The following is a 14,081-nucleotide window of genomic DNA, read 5'->3' on the forward strand; positions in this document are numbered from 1 at the left end:
ACGTCCATTGGAAACGCCCGGCTGAATTCCAATATATCGGTATGCAGCGAGGCTGTCCGGTGACCTTTGGTTCCTGGTTGGAGCGTCAGCTGCCTCACATATCTTGCTACCGGACTACGGGCGATGCATGTCAAATTGCTCGCGGACTTCCAATTTCGTGGTTCGTGGAAGGCGTAACGAATGTGGACTGCTCGAAAAAGGATACGACTCGAGGACTCATAGAATGCTCGGCAGGTAAGGCGCAATTCGCAGATGTCATTGTGCACAACTTGCGCCACGATCTGTTACTGAATCAGTTAGTAGCTTCCTCGTATGTCTCGTACTACATGACATTTGGGTCCCACCAGATCAAGCACGTCCATGCATAACCCACTGATGCCGTGGTACTGCCGATCGACATTTGCTGGAACATGAATGTTGCAACACATAGTATTAACCATCGCTGCGGACAATGAAGCATTGGAGTGTTGAAGTGGTACATACGACGCACGACGCTTGTTGTGTCGGCATTGTCATGCGTTTGCTTGGTACATAGATATAGAAGCTTGGTCGCCGAGTTTGGTCGCCGTACCCGGACTGATTGCGTGCGTATATGGAGATCTCTTCTTCTTTCGACGACTGTTGGCTAGATGGACTAGAAGACATTTGCGTGCCTTCGACTCATGTCTTGCGCATCTTTCCATATACACGTTCCGAAGTATGATCATACGCCTTTCGACGGATATCTACGCGCCCTTTAGCGTATGTTTGGTATACCTTGTAACGAAAGTATAGACGCTTATAGGCGCCTCCTGGTAGATATTTGTGTATAGCTTTTTTAAATATATAATAATATACGTTATCTAACATCTAGTTTATTTGTTAATATAGAACTACCCAGAGTAAAGATATCTTATAGTATATAGAGCGTACTAATAGTAAATACTATTAGCCTAACGATAGAAGCTACTTTATAGTAGGGTCGTATATCGTTTATAGGCTTTTAGCCTATACTAAGCTATATAGGCTATCTCTATAATAGATATTTATACGTTAATATATAGATAGACTCTATTTTATATAGATAGTTTATATTTATTCTAAGTTACCAACTAGCTTAAAGATCTAATCTTAGAGTAGTTACTTATCTAACCTCTTTATAAGTATTACTTATCTAATTAGCTTTAACTCTTTTATACTATAGATATATAATACCTTTAATATAACTTATTAGATATTTTAAATCTTAATCTACTAGTTATAACTTAGTCTATAGATATCTTTTACTTACTTAGTAAACTTAGAGAAGTTAGAAAAGATCCTATCTAGGTTTTTATTCTCTAGTAGTACTAAGATTAGCTTAGAGTATATCTAGGTTTAAGCTTTACTATCAAGATATAATACGTTATTTGAAAGCGTTATTATTTGCTAGTAATACCTTCAAGGGAGAAATAGAGTATAATCTAGTTTAATTAGCTATCGAGTTTGTGGCGGTCCCCGTAGAAGAAGTCCGGTTTAGCGGAGTACTTACCCGTTCTAGTCCCATACATCACGTTCTAGTTGGCCAAGTATTCAACATTGGCTTGTGAATGGGCTGACCCGCTTTCTTTCAACATCGCATGAAGCAAATGGACAAAGGCCCCAGAATTAGGCAAAAGACTGACCGTAAGACCGCACTTCAGCGAGCAAAATGGCTTTCCTCCGAGGCAAGCAATCGGGCATCCAGAACGACTTGTCGGCAGGCATAGCACCAGACAACTTCAACCCTGACGACCTAGCTCGTTTTGGGATTAACTCACAAATATCAACACTAGCCTACGATCCGGTGCAATCACTCCTAGCGGTTGGCACAAAAAGCTCAGAATTCGCGCCAGGCCAGATCTACATCTTCGGCCAACAGCGGGTGCAGGCAACGTTCCCTCTACCTCGACAAGGTGCTGGTGTCAAGTCTCTTCAGTTCGTGGCCGATAAGCTTGTGTGTCTGGACAGCAAACATGACATCGCTGTCTACTCCCTGGAGCTCAAGAAGTTGCTGTCGAGTCATAGTCCCCCTGGTATTGTGACGGTACTATGTACGGATCCTATGCTCGACTATGCTTTGCTCGGTATGCAGACCGGTGAGATTCTTGCCTACGATCTTGATCGAGAGACTTTGGCACCTTTCAGGATACCGAATTTGTGGATGGGACTCGATCCTAGGACAAAGATCTCGACGATCGTGAGCTTGCACTTTCATCCTCGTGATATCGGCAGTCTTCTTGTCGGCTACACGCATGGCGCCGTGATATATAGCTTCAAGCTTGCGAAAGCACTTCGGCACTTCCAGTATGAGATACCCAAAGGTGCTCCAGGTGGCGATGGGGATCCGGCTTTGATGGCGACGTTCAGACGACCGCGACTCACACAAGCTGCATGGCATCCGACCGGCACATTTATTATTACCGGCCATGAAGACAGTTCCCTCGTGTTCTGGGATACGCTGAAGGACGGTCGCATGATCATGGCGAGGACGGTCACAGATACGAACGTGGCTACTCCTGGTGCGCCTGTCGTTCGGCCGATGAGCTCAGGGAGAGGAGTACCGACTATGGCAGTCAAGGAGCCTCTGTTTCGTATAGTATGGTGTGCTAATCAGGATCCTGAAGATACTGCTATCTTGATTGCTGGAGGCCAGTCTACACAATCTCCGTCTAAGGGTCTGACACTTTTCGAGATGGGCCGAACGCCTGTGTATGCGACGAGTACATGGGAAGCCTTCTCGCAGTACTGCGAGTCACCTAAACGACAACGCATACTACCTACACCTCCCGGCGCTGAAGTGATTGATTTCTGCTTGATTCCACGTGCATCTCCCCATTTTGCTGGTGCTCACGATCCCCTGGCGGTGATTGCTCTGCTGTCCTCTGGAGAACTTTTGACTTTGTCATTCCCGTCTGGCATGCCAATCAGTCCTACAAACCAGTTACATCCGTCCTTGACATTCGTCCACCCATTCTTGAAGTCCATCAACGTCGCACAGACAAGCAGAGAACGATGGCTGGGCATGACGGAAAGAAGACAGCAAGGTCCGCCCGTCCTGCGTGGTGGTGCAGAATCATTACGGTCGTTACGACGTTACGAAAGCAGGAATATCATACAGACTATACATGCAGATGGCACGATCCGGCTCTGGGACACTGGTCATGGTGACGAAGTGGAAAATGGAATGCTGCTGCAAGTCGATGTGGCGAGAGCTGTTGGTCGCTTCGGTGAGGTGGATGTGACGAAGACGAGTTTGGCTGGTGCAAGTGGTGAGCTGGCACTCGGCTTGCGGAGTGGAGAGCTCGTCGTCTTCAGATGGGGCAACAACAGTCATGCCGGTCGAGAACCGCCTGCACCTCGACCCAATCAACCCGGTCAATTGACGAACGTCAGCGACCGCATCGAGCCAGCACTATCAGAAGGCCTGATCCCAACCACCCTCCTAGCTCAACAAGACGGTCCCGTAACAGCCATCCGCATGAGCGAAGTAGGCTTCCTAGCAGCAGGGTTCGAAGGTGGCAGTATTTCCGTCATCGACATGCGAGGCCCAGCAATAATCTACTCCGCCTCAGTATCCGACTTTAGCAAATCCAGCGGCAAAGGCAGCCTTCGCGGACGAGGCAACAGCAGTGCAGGCGTAAAGCCCGAATGGGCCACACATATAGAATTCAGCGTGATGACGCTTGACGGAGACGACTACAGCAGTATCCTCCTCCACATTGGCACGAATCTCGGCCATCTAGCCACCTTTAAAATCGTCCCCGATCCAAGCGGAAGGTACACAGTCCAATACGCCGGCTCCCTGACCTTAGACAGCGGCAACCGCATCCTCCACATCTCCCCCCTAAATGCCGACACAGGCAAACCTGCCTCCGCAACCCAACAAACCGTTTCGGGCCTCCGCACCGGCCTCCGCCTCAACGGCGTCCTCCTCGTAGTAACGACCACAAGCATCCACATCTTCCGCCCTGCCACCTCCAAAGGCGCCCACAAATCCTTCGACTCCTACTTCTGCGACTCTGCCTCCATCTGCCGCTACCAAGACAGCGGCTACGCCCTCGTCGCCCTCTTCGGCGACGGCTACGCGCGCGCCTACAGTATCCCCGCTTTACGCGAGATAGCCGCCGTCAACATCAGCAATACTCTAAATGTGCGGCGTTTCAGCGAAGCGGTCATAACGCCTACTGGACATATCCTAGGCTTCACCGGACCCTCGGAACTAGCCCTGCTGAATGTCTGGGGGGTAGGGGACGATCATGCGGCTAGGTTGAACGGGGATAAACTCTTCAATCCCTCCGCCTTGATTCCTCCAAGACCGACGATAAGTACAGTAGCTTGGGTAACAGGGACACAATACATCACTCCCTCTGACCTCACCCTCCTGATCTCTGGCCCAGGCCGACCAGTAAGTAAACGGATGCTGCAGCAACAGGCTCTCGAGGCCGAGACAGCTCGGAAAGCAGGCAGAGCAGGTGGGAAAGCTGCTGTGCCGCCTGGGGCTGCTGGGGCGGCGGGCACAGACCAGGAGACTTACTGGGCGTACATGCAGCGACAGGTTCAGGAACGCACGGAGAAGTTGGGATTGGTGGGGGATGGAGTGGAAAATCTGGAGGCGAATAGTGCCGGGTGGATGGAGGATGTGAACAAGTATGTCAATAAGCAGAAGAGGGGGGTCGCTACCTCTGGTGAGTGGCGCAATCTATCTGTCCGGCTGATTGGTCTTTTCTGGGATCTGCATGCTAATTCACTTGTTTGTGCACAGTCCTGAAGGCCAAGTTTGGCTTTTGATCCGGCTGGGCCGGCTTGGCTGTATGCTTGCAATTTGCCGCGATCATCACTATCCAAGTCGACTGTGGCCTTTCACAGAGGATCATTACGTTCCTGAACACGCTTGTTGGTCCCGCACGGGCGCACTTCCTCGACACGCGGCTAGAGCTCGCCATATCTCTTGCCATTCTCGCCTCCTGGAAATGTCGAAGCGCCGCTGTCCGACGAATATAAGCTGCTGACGTATGCTCATAGCGCTTTGATCCGACCATCATACCTGCTACGATCGGAATACGGGTGTAGACAAAGGACGCCAGGGGCTGAAGGCTTCGGTGATAGACTGTGTTTGTCTTGACAGATCCGGTCACTGTTGGACTTCTTGGCATAGGATGATGTAGTCGAAATACGCAAATCATGAGATGGTGGTATTTGGAACGTGCAAGCCATGAGAGCCAGTCCAGGCCGTCTTCGGGAGTTACACTGGTGCCTGCGAAGTGTAGATGTAGGCGAGGCCAGGCGCTCGGAGTCTTGGCGGACGATGGCTGGCAGTAGCATGAATGATCATAAAGCCATTCGTGTCTCGTTGGTCAATGACCAAGACCACTTCTCCACTGCCCCGTCTGCCGATCTTCGAGACGCGTTCCGTTGGCATGCGGAGAATGCAAGTGCAAAGCTACCTCCCATCATACATATTTCTTCTCCGGGTCGACCTGATCGAACAATTCCATGCTCTTCTCATACATCGCAAACACAATCCCTCCACTGAACACCAACCTTCCCAACCTCGGCACCGCTCCTGACCACAGCTTCAGTACACCCTCTTGCCTCCAAATCTGCATGAAGCAATCGAAGGAGTTCTTGTACAACCTCTTGGCGTCTATGCTCTGCATCCGCGTCTTGACCGTGTCGATGGGTTGTGTAGCATAAACAGTGATGATCCCCGCCACACCTCCAATAGCGAATGTGGCAGCCGTGCTAAGTTTCTCCCCTGGTGTGACGTATGACTGTGCGGCTTGCTTCAACGAAGTATATGAGGAGAACCGCACAGCACTGTTGGCCGCTTGCCTGGCCGTCGTAGGCAGGAAACCCTTGAAGAAGCCTCGGATTCCCTGTTCTCGCGCTATAAGTCCCGTCGCGTGCAAGAATCCCTTCATCCGCGGCTGAGCCCGTTTCCGATCATCAATAATCTGTGTCTTGACACTCTCAAACGGCGTGACGGCCACCAAACTCTCAGTCGCTCCCGCAAGAAAGCCCGACACCACAGTCATGGGTCCACTGATTGTCCCCTCGGCATCAGATAACATGCTCTTATACTGATCAAACGCCACGAACCTCACCCCGGCTTTCAAGCTATTCCCGATGATCAGGGTGGTGCATCCGGCATACCATTGCGCGCCGAAGGGAGGCCAGGGGAGTTTCTGCGCGGTGGGGAGGCGTTGGTTCAGTTGGGTGCGGGTCTTGGCGAATTCGGCGGGGTAGGTGATTGCGATCTCTACTGCTCCGGCGGTGCTGCCGGCGAGGATGGAGCGGAGGGGGGATGGTTTGTCTTTTTTGGTTTGTGTGGAGGTGGAGGAGGTGGAGGGGACGGAAATGCCGATGTTGGGGACGGTGGGTCGGGAGGAGGACATGGCTGGCGGTGGTGGAGTGGGTGGAATGGGTGAAGTGGTGAGGTGTGGAACGCTCGTCGTCTAACTTGAGTGACGTTGGACTCGGACTTTTGTTACTTTCATTCAGCAAGCGCGATCGGTTGTCATGATGGAGGCCCGTGCGGAGAGCTTTTCTTAGCGCGACATTATTGCAGGAGATGCGATGATAGACAGACGTCAACTAATCTTTACTGCCATTACCTTGCCATCTCTTGACCCCTCGACGATTACATCACCTATCTACCACTCCCACAATCATGTCCCTCCGCAATCTCGCCCGAGCGGCGCCTCGAACAGCCTCTCGCATTGCCTCGTCCACTCCCAAATCCAGCTTCATCAGACCCTCCCTCCAAATCACACTCCGAACACCCCGAACACTCCGCCCACAGCAATCCCAACACTCCTCTTTCCGCCTTTTCTCAATATCGCACAAACTCCGCGACGACGCCAGCCAAGAACTCGCCGCAAAACTCTCCTCCGAATACGCGCTTGAAACCGAAGACAGTGCCACCCCCGCCTCCAGCGACGAGAACATCCAAAACTTCCTCTCCCAAAACCCGCACTGGAACCTCCACGATCTAGACCACAACCAAGAAGTCCTCCTCACTCGAAGCTACGAGGATGAAGAAATCACCGTCTCCTTCAGCCCCGTGGACTTCAACACGCCGATGGAGATGAACGAGGGCGAGGAGATGGACGAGGTGGTGATGGATGATGAGGATGTCTCGGCACAATCCGGGGGTGCGAATACGAAAGGTGCGATCAATCAGGGCAAGACGAGCGGAGGCAACTTCAAGGTTGCGCCGCAGGATTCCATCGCGCCGGCTGATAGGGAGGAGTTGCGGAGTGAGGAGGAGATGGAGGGGCAGGAGAATGAAGATGACCAGCCGGCTTTCCCGGCGAATGTAAATGTTTTGATCCAGCGAAAGGGCAAGGTACGGTCTTTCACACCCCTCCACCCAAACTCACCTTTTTATGTATGCTAACCTTGAAATTATTTAGGGTGCCCTCCGCATCAACCTCATAGCCGACACAGGCATGTTCAACATCCAATCCGTCACCCACGTCCCCGACAGCAAACACACCAACGGCCTTTCCGCCTCCGAGCTCATTCGGCTCGATACACCGAACCTCTACACTGGCCCTCCCTTCCAGCAACTGGACGAGGAGGTGCAAAGTCTACTAGAGCAATACCTGGATGTGCGCGGCATCAACACGCATCTGGCGTTGTTCGTGCCGGAGTATATTGATGTCAAGGAGCAGAAGGAGTATCTCGGGTGGTTGGGACGGGTGAGGGGGTTTGTGGAGTAAAGGAATGCGAGGAGTTATAGAAGCTGACCGTGGATCTGAGATGGCTCGATTCAGGTGGCGAGGGATGGGGTGGTGGTTGTAGCATGAACGTGCACGACGTTCACGGAGTGGGGCAAATAATGCTGATCCGGACTGTGTGGCGTTGAAGCGAGCTGTGAGTGAGACGATTATGCGGGATTTGTTCAGGGCTGTGTATAAGGTATATCTATATTTGGAATCTCCTCTTACAATCACCCCCTTGTCCCGGGCCTCCGTTATCAACACTACCATCATTGTCGTTCGGCCCTGACTCCAAAGCATCCAAGGCTCCGGATGGACATAATGTGACAGATGCATTGGCGTGCCTTCCCTACTGGTAGCAAAAAGAAACGACCGGGAATCAGTAGAGCCGCAGCTGGACTCGAACCAAAACATTCACAGCTGTGCCATGCTGCGTGAACCCGCCTGTCACATAGTAGTAACAAGCGAGCATCTTACCGATTAATACATGCGGAGCTTATGGGGGTGACTAATTTGCTCAGGACAAAGTGTCTGCCCGCTTCACGGCCTCCAGGCGCAGCCGGAGATCACACGCCAATGAATTTTGGGATCGGAGGTGCGAAGGATGCTGCTATGCTCCTCTCTTCGTCCTCTGCCATCTCTCATGATCGCAAGGACAAGGGACGATGACTGCGGAGCAGGCAGTACGGTTCTCCCGACCTCCACAGCCGTACACCCTCAAGGACCTACTCCGTGCCAACCACCCGATTCTATGGATCCACTCATAGCGCTCCGGCAAAAAGCCGCCAAAAAGCCCCAAAAACAAAAACAAAAAGGAACAAGATGAAGAAGATCAGATTCGAACTGACATTCCTGCCGCAATCCCCGATCCGCCCAGCAATGGAATGCCCGAACGTGGGCTTCTAACCCAGACCACTTCATGCCCGCAATGAAAGCGTTGCCCCACCCAACGAATCATTTGTGCGCGGTGGCAGCTGCATTAGGCCATTTATGCTACTTCCCCTGAATTATGACTGTGAACCCCACAAAGGGGGTCGTTGCCAGCGGCTGGATTCGAACCAGCGTCTCTGCTGAGATACACGAGAACGAGACTCGAGAATGGCAGAGTCGTATCCCCTAGACCACGCCGGCTGGTGTGCTTGGTGGTCTGAGAAAAGGTCTATGGCTATAGTGGTTGCAAAGGAGTGGCCGAGGTGCTGCCGTTTTCGTTTACGTGGTTTATCTGGGTGAGATGGGAAGGTGCGACCCATGGTGGTAGCTCGCAGGCTTCACGCTGGACACGCGCGGCTTGCATGTGGCGATGCTGGTAGCTGGCGGCAAGACAACGAGCCACAGGATCTCGTTGGAACCTCCAGACCATTGTGCACCATCAGCAAGCATCTTCACTGGCCGCGCTTGAGGATGTTCAGTATCGTGTGCACTGAGCAGCCGCAAGAAGTCTTTCAAAGGGCGGCCCAGCGTCAAGCTCTTGACGCGAGGGCTTCACCCGGATCGGCATCCCTTCTTCCTCAGGCCTCAAGGACCCCAGCAAGGGCCTCATCGTGGGAAGCAATCCCGTGCTTTAGCAGAAGTCCATGCCGGCTGCTGAGCAATGGAACCGAGACTATAGCGACATTCTCGCAGAGAGTGGACCAATCAGCCTTTCATGTGTTCGTCGAAGCTTCGGACAGGACTGTGCTGTTGAGGCGATCAATACATATACCGGAAGTTGACATTCTGCATGTCCGTGAGATCCTCGAAAGCATGCAGGTAGCGCTCGTCTTTCGCTTGCTCGACACCAGCAGCAGCGATAGCATCACGTTTATCGTTCTGATGTTTTAGGTGCCAGCGCAGCACAGCCAGGACGACCAGGAGAAGCGCATAACATCCCATGTGCGTGGAGAAGGCTATGAAGTATCGCGGCGCATTCCATGTCAGGAAGACTTGTGGACCTGATTGGGACGCCTTCGTTAGCGCGAATGGGCTGGGAGAGCGTCTACAGCAACCTACCAATAGCATTCCCAGTCGCCCACGCCACGAAGTTGGCAGCTACCGCCACAGACTTCTTCGTCTGTCCAGCTACGTTACGACTCAGCATGCTCATGCCTAAGGTCTGGGCGGCCTAGAATGAAAGAACGATGTAGTAGCTTACCAGTAGACCGGCTTTCGTGGCCTTGGACGTGTTGGCGACAGTGAGCAGGACGACCGTGCCGATGATCGACGGCAGCACATATACCGCCATGATAAGAATGTTCTGCCCGGTCTTTCGGACAAGCCAGGTGGAGCTGAAGAGAACGATGATGATGTAGACGCCGAGTACCATGGCAAGGAGCTGGGTCTGAAGCGTAGTGAACCCGAAATCTCTGCCTAGATGTCAGAGCTGTGCGGGCATGGCACAGATCCCAGGAGAACTTACTTGATTATGATAGCATAGAAAGCTCCGAGGCCACTCGTTGGCAGAGTGGTGGAGATCTGGATCAAGCAGTAACACCAGATCTGTGGATCCATCAATGCCTCTTTGACCTGTTCAGGACGGAAATGCTTGTTCTGCAGGCCGGTCTGGTTCGATCGTACTCGCTCGACCATGAGATGCTTGTCCTCTTCCGAGAAGCACTTCGCTCGCATAGGCGAGTCAGGCATCCACCATAGCACGAAGCAACCCCAGAGCACTGAGAAGCAGCCATAGGTGATGAAGATGGCCTGCCAGGACTTCAATGGGCCGTGCTGGATGAGTGTGAAGCAGTAGGCCAGGAGACCTCCGACGATTTGCTGCATACCGTTCCTGAGACCCTGTCAGCGATGTGATAACTATGGGGAGCGCATAACCCCAGTCACTCACATGCAGTACCACAACGACACGATCAGCAGCTGCTCAGACCGCTTGTACCACATGGACGAGAGCACCACGAACGATGGCTGGCAAACGGCTTCGAAGATACCTAGTAGTGTCCTCACCGTGACCAAGCCAGCGAAGTCCTTACAAACGGCGTGTAGAGCCAGTGTGGTACCCCAGAGGATGACAGCTGTGCCCAGCATCTTCGCAATGGGCAGTCTAGCGATCAGGCGATTGATAGGGTACTCCACGATGAGAATGGCGATGTAGATGCAGGTCGTGAGCCATGAATACTTCTGACCATTCAGCAGATGAAGATCCTGTCGAATGTTCATTATACTGGCGAAAGACATCGTCCCTTTATCTAAAGCCTGCAAGAAGTACGTGAAGACCTGGGGGCAGCGTCAGTGGCATACACATCTGCTGGGTGGATCTTGCGTCCCATGACAACGAGGACTCTTCTGTTGATCATGCCTCGCAGTCGCTTGTTCTCGGAGATTGAGATCTTGATCCGCTGAGCGTTGGCATATTTGGCCACTTCTGCGTCCAGTCTGGCGTAATCTTGATGGTCTTTCTTGAGCTCGTCTGGTGAGGTTACTCTTTCGATCTCGACCGCCTGTACGGCTTTGCCATGGGTTGCCGTGCTGATTGGGTTCATAGCGACGCCCATATCCTTCTCAATATTGGCCATTCTGAGTCATAGGAGGGAAGTGTAGTATGGCGCGCAAGGCAAGGGAGCAGCAATACCTCTGGCATGACTCTCGAGACATGGCGGACTGATAAGGATGTTGGAGAGCCAAGCTTGTCTCGCATTGGTGGAGAAGCTGCCATGTACAGCCAAGTTTCTCCATCGCAATGCTACAACCTAATGCTAATCCATGGGGTGCCAACCTTACGAGAAGATGGAGGTTGGTCGGAAGGTGTGGAGAGTGCATCCTTCCTTCTTGGCGTACAGGTCTGCTTCGGCGCTCGGCATAAGACATACCGAGACATGTTGTCGACATAGCTGTGGTCGACCACTTGATGCGAACAGTGGTATGCATCATTTTCTGGAGTGCTAGAAGGAAGCCTAGAACATTGTCTGTCCCATTGACGATGCCTCAACAAGCTATCGTTGTACACGACCTCCAAGCTGCCCAGATTCATGCCAAGATCGACCTTCTGATCAATAACCTTGTCCACATAATAGATACATCCGGCAAATTCTTACTTCGACTTGATGATGGTCGTGTGATCGATACAAAAGGATGGAATGATTGGGAGTGAGTCGTGCCGTGAATTAGGTGCTTTGAACACGCTGACCATTCACAAGATGGACTCACGGCATTGGGTTGTATGGTCTCTGGCAGTATCATGAGCTCACTGGCTCTTCTAAAGCACATGAAGTGATCCAAGACTGGTTCAAGAATCAGCTTGCTATGGGGACGACGAAGAATATCAACACCATGAGTCCGTTTCTGACGCTGGCGTACCTTTATGAGAAGACTAAGGATAGCTCATACCTCCCATGGCTTGATGCTTGGGCGGAGTGGGCTATGTATGATCTTCAGAGAACACCTTTCGGTGGTATGCAGCACGTTACATATGCTTCGTACAACGAGAATGAGCTATGGTGAGAAGACTCACGTTGTGACGACGACCTTACTGATGTGGTCCAGGGACGACACATTGATGATGACCGTCATGCCACTGGCGAGAATCGGCAAGATCCTTGGTCGACCACATTACATCGAGTCTGCCAAGCATCAGTTCATGCTGCATTTCAAGTACTTATTCGATCCTACCTCTGGTCTGTTCTACCACGGCTGGAAATTCGATACAGCCAGTCCAGGAGGCATTGGTCATAACTTTGCGAAAGCGCGATGGGCTCGTGGAAACAGCTGGTTGACGATAGTGATCCCGGATTTCATCGAACTGTTGGAGCTTTCGCCTTGTGATGCTTTACGGATACATCTTATCGACACATTGGACGCGCAATGTCAAGCACTCGAACGTCTGCAAGCAGAGAATGGGATGTGGCATACTCTTTTAGCCGAGCCAGAAGACCAATGCGGCTATCAGGAGGCATCCGCCACAGCAGGTTTTGCGTATGGTATGCTCAAGGCTGTCAGGAAGCGATACCTCAACCGAAGATACGAGGCCGTGGCCATCAAGGCGGCGAAGGCTGTGTTGCAGCGCATAGATGAGCAGGGTGAGCTGCAAGAAGTCAGCTTCGGAACAGCCATGGGGCATGATCTGCAGCATTATCGAGATGTACCCTTGACCAGCATGCCGTACGGTCAGGCCATGGCTATGATGATGCTTGGCGAGGTGTTGCGGATATTCATCTGAAGCCTTTCTCCTGATATGGTGAGACTTGCTAGATACCTGCGTCGTGCCTGGACGCCGTTGAAAGGGGGAGTGAAGAACCTGCCGGCTGACACCTGCCCCAATCTTGCGAACGGCGAGCGAGGGCAGATTGAGTAGCGAGAGCATGCTCAAGCTCGAGGACTGGCTTGAAGGATGTGCAGATCATGACCAAGTCACTCTGATGATCGTGCAAACAGCAAGTCAACAGATAGTAATATAAATACACAGGAAGATAGTACAGCTCCACCACATTACCCGCATCAAATTACGGCCAGATCCAGTCAACGTTCAGTGTATTCTAAACATAGTTGGCCGTCCCGACCGTCACCTTACCGCTGGTGAGATCCACATTCTTGACGACAACGGTAGTGCCGGTATAGCTCGTGACCCTTACCCAGACACTGCTGGATTTGAGTGCGCTAGGAGCCGCAAAATAGTTGTTCGTGTTACGCGTAGTCTGCACCCAGGACTGGCCTTGGTCGTCGGAGAATTCGAGCTTTGTTGTGCGACGACTGCCGTTCTCGACAGTGGCCGCAGGCCAGTATCGAGAGCCTCCGCCGTGGACGTGGATGTGAAGGGGATTGGTGATTGGGCACTGGACGAACTCCCACTGGATACCGTCTACGCCCCCGGACCCACCGCCTGGAGCGATGCCGGTGAGTTTCTGCCAGGTATCGGGGGTCATGTCGAGGTGGTTCTTGTCGCCACTATTATGGAGTTAGCAGGATGATTCATGTTGTCACTTTAGTACGGGCTCGTTGTACCCAGTCTTGTTCGTGACCTGTACGAAGTAATCAGTATATTGACGACCTGCTTCTCAGACGATGCTTTGCATACCATGACCGTGATCTTCTTGCCCTTGTACGAGACAGAGATACATCCACCACACTGTGCCGAGCTATTCCAGATCGCCTCGGAGACACAAGTCGAGCCATCGACGCTGGCGGGCAGGGTATAGTCGGTGAAAGCACAAGCACCACCCTGCCAGCAGTCCTCCTCTGTGCATCCCGCTCCATAACGGGTGCCCTGGCCAACGTTGAGATCACGGCGGACGAGATAGCGCTCATCCATCGTCATCTCTGGAATGACAGCGGCAAAAGTAGCCACCGGAACGAGCGCCAGCGCCGTGGTGAGGAGGCTGTTGAGCTTGGAGAACATGTTTGCAGACCTGCTGTTGTTGTGTATAACGAGTGACT

At 52.3% G+C, this 14,081-nt stretch overlaps 6 protein-coding genes across 6 annotated transcripts; 3 read left to right on the forward strand and 3 right to left on the reverse strand.

Moving 5' to 3' along the window:
• Positions 1-1,669: 1,669 nt before the first annotated feature.
• On the forward strand, positions 1,670-4,788 carry SRO7 (Lethal(2) giant larvae sro7; the record flags this gene model as incomplete). Its single annotated transcript, XM_064835244.1, has 2 exons — positions 1,670-4,685; positions 4,763-4,788. 2 exons carry the CDS (start codon positions 1,670-1,672, stop codon positions 4,786-4,788), a joined length of 3,042 nt encoding a protein of 1,013 aa, XP_064697179.1.
• Positions 4,789-5,450: 662 nt separating this feature from the next.
• Positions 5,451-6,395, reverse strand: LTS14_002539 (uncharacterized protein; the record flags this gene model as incomplete). The annotated part of the gene is made up of 1 exon (XM_064835245.1): positions 5,451-6,395. One exon carries the CDS (start codon positions 6,393-6,395, stop codon positions 5,451-5,453), a length of 945 nt encoding a protein of 314 aa, XP_064697180.1.
• A 275-nt stretch (positions 6,396-6,670) lies between these two features.
• MAM33 (Mitochondrial acidic protein mam33) lies at positions 6,671-7,724 on the forward strand (the record flags this gene model as incomplete). Its single annotated transcript, XM_064835246.1, has 2 exons — positions 6,671-7,348; positions 7,416-7,724. 2 exons carry the CDS (start codon positions 6,671-6,673, stop codon positions 7,722-7,724), a joined length of 987 nt encoding a protein of 328 aa, XP_064697181.1.
• A 1,689-nt stretch (positions 7,725-9,413) lies between these two features.
• On the reverse strand, positions 9,414-11,227 carry LTS14_002541 (uncharacterized protein; the record flags this gene model as incomplete). The annotated part of the gene is made up of 6 exons (XM_064835247.1): positions 9,414-9,655; positions 9,714-9,825; positions 9,856-10,066; positions 10,120-10,485; positions 10,543-10,928; positions 10,955-11,227. 6 exons carry the CDS (start codon positions 11,225-11,227, stop codon positions 9,414-9,416), a joined length of 1,590 nt encoding a protein of 529 aa, XP_064697182.1.
• Positions 11,228-11,631: 404 nt separating this feature from the next.
• LTS14_002542 (uncharacterized protein) lies at positions 11,632-12,867 on the forward strand (the record flags this gene model as incomplete). Its single annotated transcript, XM_064835248.1, has 3 exons — positions 11,632-11,798; positions 11,849-12,148; positions 12,195-12,867. The coding sequence occupies 3 exons, from the start codon at positions 11,632-11,634 to the stop codon at positions 12,865-12,867; spliced, it is 1,140 nt and encodes a 379-aa protein (XP_064697183.1).
• A 316-nt stretch (positions 12,868-13,183) lies between these two features.
• LTS14_002543 (uncharacterized protein) lies at positions 13,184-14,043 on the reverse strand (the record flags this gene model as incomplete). The annotated part of the gene is made up of 3 exons (XM_064835249.1): positions 13,184-13,592; positions 13,650-13,666; positions 13,723-14,043. The coding sequence occupies 3 exons, from the start codon at positions 14,041-14,043 to the stop codon at positions 13,184-13,186; spliced, it is 747 nt and encodes a 248-aa protein (XP_064697184.1).
• Between the last annotated feature and the right edge of the window lie 38 nt (positions 14,044-14,081).

Source organism: Recurvomyces mirabilis (genome assembly GCF_035927965.1).
Source record: "Recurvomyces mirabilis strain CCFEE 5264 chromosome Unknown scaffold_5, whole genome shotgun sequence".
Classification (NCBI taxonomy): Eukaryota; Fungi; Ascomycota; class Dothideomycetes; order Mycosphaerellales; family Teratosphaeriaceae; genus Recurvomyces; species Recurvomyces mirabilis.